At 33.0% G+C, this 10,767-nt stretch overlaps 1 protein-coding gene across 8 annotated transcripts in view; it reads right to left on the bottom strand.

The window, feature by feature from the left end:
• LOC107446990 (zinc finger E-box-binding homeobox protein zag-1) overlaps nt 1-10,767 on the bottom strand; it is a 499,470-nt gene that overhangs the window by 1,587 nt on the left and 487,116 nt on the right. For all 8 annotated transcript variants that reach the window (XM_071179011.1, XM_043039305.2, XM_043039302.2 and 5 more), the window contains 5 exons: nt 6,676-6,878; nt 5,608-5,820; nt 3,335-3,624; nt 1,467-2,781; nt 34-229 (listed from right to left, as the gene is read on the bottom strand). In XM_071179011.1, the coding sequence (XP_071035112.1) occupies nt 34-229; nt 1,467-2,781; nt 3,335-3,624; nt 5,608-5,820; nt 6,676-6,878 (2,217 nt within the window). The remainder of the gene's footprint in view (nt 1-33; nt 230-1,466; nt 2,782-3,334; nt 3,625-5,607; nt 5,821-6,675; nt 6,879-10,767) is intronic.

Here is a 10,767-nt window from a genome sequence, read left to right as displayed (position 1 = left end):
CAAAAACTGAGAGAGAGAAAGTAGTCATCTTACCTGAGTGTTCATATTTGTGTCTTGCCAGTGAGCTCTGCTTGCTAAACATTTTATCACATAGATCGCAAGCGTACATGCCTTCCTCGGCTTCGACTTTGTGCAGTTTCCAAGATTTTCTTGCCTTTCCAGATGAACCAACAGAACATTCCTCCTCTGGACCTGGACTATCCCCCATTGCACTATCCTCACCATCTCCCTAAGAAACAGAAATAGTGTAAAGATAAATAATAAATCCCGCCTACTGAGGAGATTACATTTGTACAACTATTTCCCCCACACGCAGATTTCCGACATCGAACGGCAAGTGAAAAATTATTTGAACACGTATGCAAGCAACAGGGTCTGAGTTCCGAGACAATAAAAAAAAAAATTGGACAAACTCATGTAAAATTCATTCGAATAAAGATATCAAAATAGCTGTGTAAAACTGCAAGAAACAAATCAGAGATCATGAAATGAATCAGTTCATTTAGGTTATTAAAATGAATCAAGCATCATTCATTATCAGTGTCAAGAGGCGTTTGCAGATTCAAATTAAGTGCAAACTGATTTAAATCAGTTTCATAGTGATTATTAGATTTACTTCAGAATCACGTTAACGAGAGTAAAATAGACTATAAACGAAATAGATGTAATTTAATCTTATTTAGAAGTGTTGCTTTAATTTTAATTGATGTGCCCTCCAAAATTTCCATCTTCTCAATTTTTAGTTTTCGATGATTGATTTCTCTGAGTTGTGATGACTCAGTAGTTAAGGCAGTGAATTGTCATTGGAAGCACTAAAGTACAATTCCCAGTGGCTGCTTGAAGCCCATCTAGCTTCAGAACCACAAATGGATTCCAGATGTATAGGCGGTCAGTGAGTCTAGTTGACTACATTGCCACCATCATGCCTCTGGTCAGTAAAGTTTTAAGCCTAAGCCTCCATGACCTTATAACGGATTGTTATGGAATTGCTTTACTGTATATTTTCCTATTTTAATGAGTGTGCAAGTTTTTTTTATTCCTTAAGAGGACGCGATATTGAGGGAAAACTTTTCATGGTAAATTCTGTTTTACATTCATTAATATTTTAAGATCGAAAGTTTAGAGAAAAGCGAATTCAGATAAACATAGAGAAAATCATGAAGTTTCAAATGCTGAAGAAAAAAAAATGATATCAAAACATCAAAAATGCAAACAATTTATTGCAGGATTACTTTCCCGTTGTGTAAACCAAAACATTTCTTTCGTTATTTGTTTGTTCGTCATTTGAAACTTAATAGTTTACCTACCTGAACTCGCTTTAAAATTTAAAATTACTAATGAAGGTGAGGGAGAATGTGCCATGATTGAATTTTCCCGCGATACAGCGTCCTCTTGAGCAGTTAACACTATCAAATTTTATAAAACAAAAATGAAATAAGATTTTTAAAAAAATCTAAAGTACATACCTGATTCCACAATCTGGGTTTCTTGGCACTAGGACTATAAAGACTGCTGTCAGTGGGTTCTTCTGCGTGATAATAAGATCCCGTTGTGGCATTGGGACTTCTACTGTTGTTTGCATAACCCCCGGGTGACGACATACTGAGAGGTTGATCTGCTCGAGAAGGTGAGTGATCTGGAGACAAAACTGCCTCGACCATTGGAGATTTGATTCGATCTTCACGCGGCTGCTGCTGCTGTCCCGACATTCCCATCTGCATGTATTTATATAACAGAGATGAATGTAAACTACTGAGGCTAGTTGTTTGGGCGGATGAATCTTCACCTTGGTTATTCTGCCCGGGAAATTGTGAGAGGCGATTGCTTTGAACAGATGAAGGGCTGTCTACTTTGGGTGGCGTCCGAGATGATCTTTGGCTGAGATTCAACACTTCACTCTCCAAGTGATTCACTGGAGACTGAGACTTTTCTGGAGGGTAGAGGTCAGTATCCTCCTTTTTCAACTTAAAAGACAGGTCCAGAGGTTGGTCTTCTTCCACGTTGAGGCGGGGAGATTCTGGAATGGGCCGAAAGGGCACGAGAGGAGCACACGATGAAATAGCACCATTGTAATGAGGTACAAAAGGATGACCATTGCAATCAGAAAGAACCGAAGGGGTGAATGAAATGGCTTGTTGGCGAGAAGGCGTCGGACTTGGCGAAGCATTGCCATTCATAGCGTAGTCTTTAGAACGCATTTGCTGCCTCTGGAGCCACTCTTGGATTGTTCTCACAGAGCACTTCAGATCATGGGCTAGTCGGATGAGTTCCGATTTCTTTGGACGAGGATTCATTTGGAAATGGGCTTTGAGTGTGAGTTCACAGTCTACGCTAAGGGCGGATGGGGACATACAAACTCTATTGCTATCTTCACAAGATTCAGTTTCACTGGCACCGTTTTCACGAGGAGATTCGGGCCTGCTTCTGAGTTCGATATTACTTGAACACAGGTACCTCTCATGCTGGTGGAGCTCAATGTTCGAATCGAAGAGTCTGGAACAGTAACGACATCGATTGTCGTTATAGGGTGGAGGTGATTTGATGCTCGACTGGGGAGCGGCACTTAGCAATTCGGAAAGAAGACCATTCCGAGGTCGGGTTGGTGATTGCTGTTGCTTGGAGACAGTGTTGTCGACGATTTCGAGAATCTTCTTCACAGCATTCAGTTCTCCTTGTGGTTTTGGGCTTGATCGTGGCGAGCTGTCAGATTTGTCGAGGTGCGATGAAGTAGGTAGAATCTGAGGTGGAAGCTGCGAGTGATTCTCCACTTCATTCTCGTACCTCCAGGAAAAGAAAAAAAAGAATTCTTAGGACAAAAACAGTCATTTAAATTTCTATTTCAGTAAATATACACTTCTGACGTTATACTATTGCCATATTTCTTTTTGATGAAACTTATTCGTATCAAATTCACTTAGTACAAACATTGAGTAATCAGATGACACACTGGTGAAAAATATACATAATTATGTAAAAACGTTGGGCCATTCAGCCGGTTTACACATCTGACGTATCTCTAAGTATAAGAATCGGGCTGTCAAACGGCACAATGGTAAAAATTATATAAAATTGGGCTAGAATTGTGGGACTAAATCTACATATCTGATGTTAAGCTATTGCCATATTTCTCGCTGGTGAAACTTATCCCTAGGTACTAGAATAGGGCTGTTAAATGGCACACAGGTGAAAAATATATAAAATAAGGCAAGAAATGTATAGTAATTCAGTAAATCTACACATCTGCTGTTAAGCAAGATAAAGTCATATTTTTCGCCGGTGCAAAAACGGTCTGTCAGAAATTTTCAACTCAAGAAGATTAAAATATATTACTCACCTTCGTTGCTGTAAGAGTTGCGTCACTTCTGGAAATGTTGACATGGGTAAGTAGTGCATTGGATGAGGAAAGGTTAAAGGTAAGTAAGGTTGTTGGGGTCGACTGGAAAAACTGGAGAACCTCTCGGGAGAAGACATGTATCCGGCAGGTATCAGTGGCATCTCGGTTGGTGCGGATGATGTTATACTTCCACCGGCACCAGTAGAGCGATACTTAGGAATGATTGGGCGGAGAGAATTATTTTGTGAGTTGCCACGACCTCGAGGAGAGCGACTGTCTACTTTGCGCACCTAAAACATAAAGCGGTTTAAATTGTGAGAATGAATAGCATAATTTATAAGGAGAATTGGTACTAAATTTTGCGCTTTTAAAATATAAAGCAGGAAAATTTGAATTGTGAAAAGCAGGAATTGTGCATATGTTACCGTGAATGATCGAAATCAGGATAATGTCGAATTTCACCGGTGAAAGTCAACAATCACTTAGTCGCTATAGAATGTCCGAAATATTTGTAATATCCGATTTGATATTAATTTATTCGTTGACATCATTATATTTATTCGATATTTTAATATTTGATGAGGATAGATTAGGAGAAACATCGGTGTTAGGAGTACCGGTTAAATGCAGGTAGTGGCACTTGACCTTAAAAAAACCATAGATGTAGGTCATACCAGGCAGTGGCATTGAACCTTAAAGAAACATTGATGTAGGGCATACTGGGCAGTGGCACTTAATTAGACCTAGTATATATTTCTGACATTTACCAGAGCGACTATGCAATTGTCAACATTCACCAGTAGAAGTTAACAATAACAAATTTCGGTCATTCACAGTAACACATATATTTTATATACATGAATGGTATATTTTGTTTTCCTAAAATATGTAACATTATGAAAATGCATGGAATGCATTATCAGTTAATGAATTAATCATGAGAATGAATAGAAAGCATGAAGATTCTAAGTAGCTGCTGTTATTGATTATTATAAAAAGTTAAAGATATTAGCTAGGTTACTTTAGAAAGCTTTGAGTTTAATATCATATGAAAATCTTTTTTCTCTAAAAATACAAGTTAATTCTTCTCTATGTATTGAAGCTTTACTTGAATAAAGATCGCCAGTATGAAATGTTGGGTGGTAGGTGATCAGATGGGATAATTTTCTTAACTTTTCAATTGTTGGCTACTTTGGTTCAATTTAAAATATTGTATATTAATTTTGTAATCTTTAAAAATATTTTTGTATTTTTTCGACTACAATATTATCTAGACGGAGGTGTTATTGATAAAAATAAAATAAGCCTCGAGCTTATTTAAGTTATGACACTATTTATAGGATTGTTTAATTGATGAAAATAAAGTAGCTTTTGAGTATACTTAATTTATAACAATATTTAGGGAGGAGAATAATTGATGAAAAGGAAATATGCTTTGAGGTTATTTAGGTTATAATAATATTTAAACGGTTGTGCTAATGATCAGGGGTTTGTCCAGACATTTTGTGAAAGGTCCTGTTTTTGTAAAATTGTGAAAAAATTACTCGCAATTTGTGAATATAAAATAAATGTTAAGTCACATTCTTTCAACCAGGGTCCTGCTTTTGTAAATTTGTGCAAATAGGGTCCTGTTATTGCAAAAAACTTTTCAAGGAGTTTTTAAATTGTAAATCGATACAAGATTATGCACTGCAAAATTATAATTAAAAAAAATTAAATTTTCAAAAATAAACAGCAATTGCTGCTACTAAATTAGAGATGCAACATACAAATATTTGGTATTTAGCCTATACTGCTGGACGCAGAATATTCATTTCGGATGAATAAAGGAAGAAGTGTCTGCCGAAGACAAAACATAGTTCGTTTGCATCTGTCTTTCTTTTTCTTTTTTTTCCCGGGAAGGGTTTATTCGATTAACAAAACAATAATGAAGATAAACAAATTTGTGAAGGGTCAGTTTCTAAGTTAAATATTTTGTGAAGGGTCCGCTTTTATGAAAAGATATTTTGCGAAGGGTCCGTTTCTATGAAAAGATATTTTGTGAAGGATCCGTTTTTATGAAAAGGTATTTTGTGAAGGGTCCGTTAAACGGACCCAAATTTCTTCTAAACAGACCCCTGATGATGAAAATAAAATGTGCTTTCAGCTTATTTTGGTTATAGAGGTAAGTCTCAATAAGCTAAATAACAATTGATGTTAAGGAAATTATTAAAGATTTAAGAAAAATTATTTTAAAAATCCACACGCAGTTGTAGCTTCTATTAAATACTGACCTTGAGGTTGACGACGAGGCACTTTTTGCTTGTATTGTGTGCCGAGAAAGAACCAGAATGGGAGAATCTCCTCCCACAGTTAGGGCACATGAAAGGTTTTTCACCATTGTGGATTCGAAGATGCTCTTGTAGGTGATGTTTAAGCTTGAAGGCTTTGCCACACTCCGAGCACTTGAATCTACGTTCGGCATCATTTGTTTGAACATTTGAAGACTGTTGGATAAAAGAAAAGAAAAAGAAACATTTAAAAAAAACTTGAAATGCAATGTAAAATGATATTTTTTAAACTTATTTAAATCAGCGGATATGTCTTCAGGCTAATTTAAAAACGTGTCGAAAAATCAGACTGAATTAGCTTAGGCGTATTGTTAGAAAATCTTTAATAAATCTTTATACAATGGGTCTACAATTGGGTGAACTGTAAGCTTCTTTAAATAAATAACTGAACATGAATGGTATATTTTAAAATAAGCCTAAAGATATGTGAGCGTACTATCATAAGCCTAAAAATTCGCAGGCTGATTCGAAAATATCTGAGACAGCTGACACATTAAATCACGGAAGCTGTTAGCCAAACGCCAGGATAATTCAATCAGCCTTCCACATACAGAAATTACAGTAAACTGCCAAATAATTGAGAAAATGAGAGACGAGACAACTATGGATAAGCGAATTCCATGTATAACTCACGATATTGTAAACAAAATACCACTTAAAAGTATACAATAGTCAATAAAAATAGAAAGGAAAGAGAAAATTGTCCAAATATTGCAGGGCGGCAAAACTTTCAGGAAACAAAATATCTTAGGGTAAAACCTAACGTAGACAAAAGGTCACGATGCAGGTTGGCGGCGCACATGCAAAATCTCCTGAAACAGAACCATGTAAGAAAAAAAAATATTGTGGTGCAAAACTTTACGAGTAAAAATATCAAGATGTTGAATTTTACGTGTGGATAAATTGCTGTTAAATAAAATCTCTTATTAAAAAAATCACTAAAAGCATTTGTCATAATATACCGCGAAGTATATTTTATTAAATATTTTTTCTAAGAATTAGTTGATTTACCTGGCCATTTGAGACGTGATACACTTTATGCTTGCTGAGATTCTCTTTGGTTGTGAAGGAGGCGTTACATTTCTGGCAAGTGAAAAGAGATTCAGGAGGATCAGCATCTTTGTGATGCACAGAATGATGCTCTTTAAGATCTCGCATCGCCTGCTGACCTGAGAATATTTTATCACAACGGGGACACTTCAAGCTGCTCTCTTCTAAAAACAAGAAGAAAGAAAAAAAGACTTTAAACATTCTTCGTTCTTTTACTTAAAATAAGTTCACAAAAAAAAACTTACCAGTCAAAACAAATTATCCAAACAAGTCGTTATAAGTTAAAGTTAGAATCTACTTTAAAGGTCAATAAGTTTGTTTGTAAATAAATTGATAAATTTTATTAATATTTCATATCTTTTTTCTTCTTTAAAAACCATTAGAAAATGGAATGCTAAGCACCAAATATATTTTCCTGCAATCATTAAGTTACACTCAATAGCCCCTGACAAAAAATAATTATATAGTTACAACGAGATTTTAAACAATAAGTATTATCCCTATTAAAATAGCCATTCAGGTACTGATATTTTCACATAGGTGCATAAAAACCCACCATTTTCAAACCTTTCAAATCTTGTCTCATTGATTTTAATTTTATTTCAAATTTTCTCAAAGCCCAACAACTAGAATCAGCTTATAAGTTTTAAAAGAAATGACTACCTATATGCGCAATAATAAGTAAATAATGAAAAAAATATTGCTTGTAATAATTTGCTCCATTAGTTAACTTTAAATTTTAAAATTTGTATTTATTTAATTAGAAACATTTGAAAATAATACTTTCAGAATATTGTGCGGTGCTATTGGAAAAGACGAAGGGACAATATAGATATAAATCGAGTACAGTGATAAATTCTAGTTCTAAAACATACGACTTCAAAAAGCACGATAATAGAAACATTGTTAATTTAATTATGAAAGAAATGTATACATTTAATGGCTTAATCCATTTGTTACATTTCTAAATGCTGAAGCTTAAAATGAATTCTCACCCTATCCCTTACTGTGAAAACAAAAAAATTATATTAATATATAAATAACATATACTATCTTAATTTGTGAACGTATTTGTATTTTAATTAATAATAACAACAAATATTAATAAGTAAAAAAATATTGAATTGTTTTTGACAAGATTATCTTATTTTGCGACTTTCATTCCTTTTTACACATCACATATACTGTATTTATGTATCCTATGTTTTACACAGTAATTTTTTTTAACACAATGAACTTACTTTTACAATAAAAAAAAGCTGAAACTATCACCCGTTGAATATATTAGAAATCTGCATAAATTAAAAGCTATTTTGGAGCTTTTTATTTGCTGTCAAATCCAATAGATGGCAGCACAACCACTAAGTTAGATCGTAAAACAGAACACCCAAGAGAGTATGACTTGCTCCCCATCTTCTCCGCGCGGTGATATTCAAGAGCAATCTTCATCCCCATCTTCTTCGCAGAGATTTTATGACACGCGAGAATCATCTTCACATGCATATATTTCGCAAAGTGGCGTCGTACAGTAAGAAAAGATAAGAAAGATAAGAATCACCTATTTGCATGTTAATAAGTAAAGCAGGTTTGCGATGCTTTGGAAAGCCGATGTGATTGTTCAGGTTTAGATAAGACTTTTTTTTTCTTTTGGATACTTTGTTTAAAGATATCACCAAAAATAAATGCGAAAATCATAACAAAATCACAATTTTTTTAAAATAATAAATTAAAATATAAATAGTACTATTTTAGGAAGTGGGTTTGAATGCAGGCTTTAATGCTTCTGAGCAGGAATTCTTTCAGAAGTTCAGGTCTGTTGGCGGAAACTTCTAAAATTATTTTATCCGAAAAACTGACCCTTCAGAAATTATTTCATAAAAAAAAAAAACGGACATTTTTTATTTTTAAATATAAACTTTTCAATTTTTTTTTTTTTTTAAAGAGCCAATGACGTCGTAAATTCATAATTTTAGAACTAAAACTCATATAAAAGAAAGGCATGGCTTTTATCTTTTTAACATTAAAACAGGAAAATGGCAGAAAGAAATTCAATGCCAATTTTACACACAGAAAATTATGAATAAATTTTTCACATTCAAAGATGCAGGGTCTTTAACAAAGATTTAGACAGACAATTTTTTCCAAAATCACAAAAACAAGGCATTATTTTCTAAAACTCAAATAACAATGAGTAGATTCTTCACAATTACACAAAAGCAGAATTCCCGAATAAAAATATGGATTTACTCTTGGCAAGCCTTCTTAAGTAGAAGTTTCAAGAAATATTTGAAGGGAAAAAAAACCTTTTATAGATCAATTTTTTACGACAGTAAATTACATAAATGAAATTTTAAAAAAACCTCAACTTCCTAGTAGTAACAGTAAACAATTATAAAAAGGCAAATAATACTAGTTTTTGAGAAGTTTTACAGCAAATTTTATAAATTTCGTTTTGTTTAGTTTATTAACCTATTTACTATTTACTACATTAATTTGATTCTAACGGGAAAAAAAAGATAATATTTTATAGTTAACTGTGTTAGTATTAAACTAAACATGAACGAAAAATAATCAATAAATCTTCGATAAACCGATGATAGATTAGTCATCATTTCTTATTCTAAATATAATTTTATGTTGAAATAAAGATGATAAATTTAAAAATATATATATTTTCATACCGGTAACAATACAAGTAAAAATATATTAAGATGTAAAAATAATAGAATTAAATATTTCTTTATACATTTTTTCCCACACCATTGCTTCAAAGAAGAGTTCAGAAAAGAGACTGTTTAGAGAAGAGGACTAAAGGCGCTGAATTAAATAGGAATCTAAATATGCCATCAAAAAGTAGTGATAGGCTCAGAAGAGATTTTTTTATAAAATATATTTTTCAATATGATTTAACATAATTTAAACTATGTAAGATTAAAAAAAAAGATATTAACGATAGTTAATAGTAATAATCGACAAGTAAAATGAGTAAACGAACGAAAGAATGTGATGAGTTAAAAAAGTTAATTTATTTTAAAACAGTTGAGGCTGATTAGGACTGAACAAATAAATAAAACGTTTATGTAATTGAGTAGAAAAGCTATATTAATGACTGCTCCATGATTACAGCGATAACGAAACAAAATACGAGACGCATTTATGCCCGACGTATTTTATGCACAAAAATATTGCGTTTATGGTTAGATGGCTGCCAAGGCTAGAAAAGAGACTAACTTATTAATTAACTTAAAAATGGGAGATGTTCTTTTAAAGGAAGAAATATTGCATTCATGACGACGGTCGAAAAAAACTTATTTCAGCAGGTAACTAAATAAACCGATAAGAGTCATCATTTTATGAGTAGAAATATTGCATTTACATTAATGTTAAGGCTAAAAAAAGACTAATCTATCAGGAAATCTAAACAAACCAAAAGGAGACATGGTTTTATGAGTAGAGATACTGCATTTACAGTTACATGAATGTCAAGAATATAAAAAAAGAAAGCTTATTTATCAGGTATGCAAACCAATAAAATACGTGATTTTATGGGTAGAAATATTGCATTTTAGAGAATTTTTTTTCATCTATCAAAAAATAAGAGACTAGTTCATTAGACGGCAATGCAAACCAATACGATACTTGAATTTGAGATTATAAATGGCTAGTAAGATTGGTATTAATATGAATAGTATTGATAGTAAGATGAAAACTAAAACTCAAGTAATTAATACAAGACGTTATTTTACGAGTAGAGGTAATTTCTTTATGATGTCAGTAAACGTAAGTTCAACAGGTAACTAAAAAAAATAATATAAGGCGCTGTTTTTAAAAATACTTTAAATTTTGTTAAAGACAACTTCATAAAATTAACTGCAGAAATTAATGAAAGTATAACACACTAGGAACTAAGAAATTTTAGTACGAACCTTCATAAATATGCATTTCGGGGCAATTTTATAAGAATCTTTGGATGATGGGGATCATCTAAGAGAACATCTCTTAGTGGTTTGGGGGGGGGGGCGGATTCAGACCGCACAATGCATTGATGAATAA

This window comes from Parasteatoda tepidariorum, chromosome 3 (assembly GCF_043381705.1).
Source record: "Parasteatoda tepidariorum isolate YZ-2023 chromosome 3, CAS_Ptep_4.0, whole genome shotgun sequence".
NCBI classification, from domain to species: Eukaryota; Metazoa; Arthropoda; class Arachnida; order Araneae; family Theridiidae; genus Parasteatoda; species Parasteatoda tepidariorum.
This window is presented reverse-complemented; position numbering and strand designations above follow the sequence as displayed.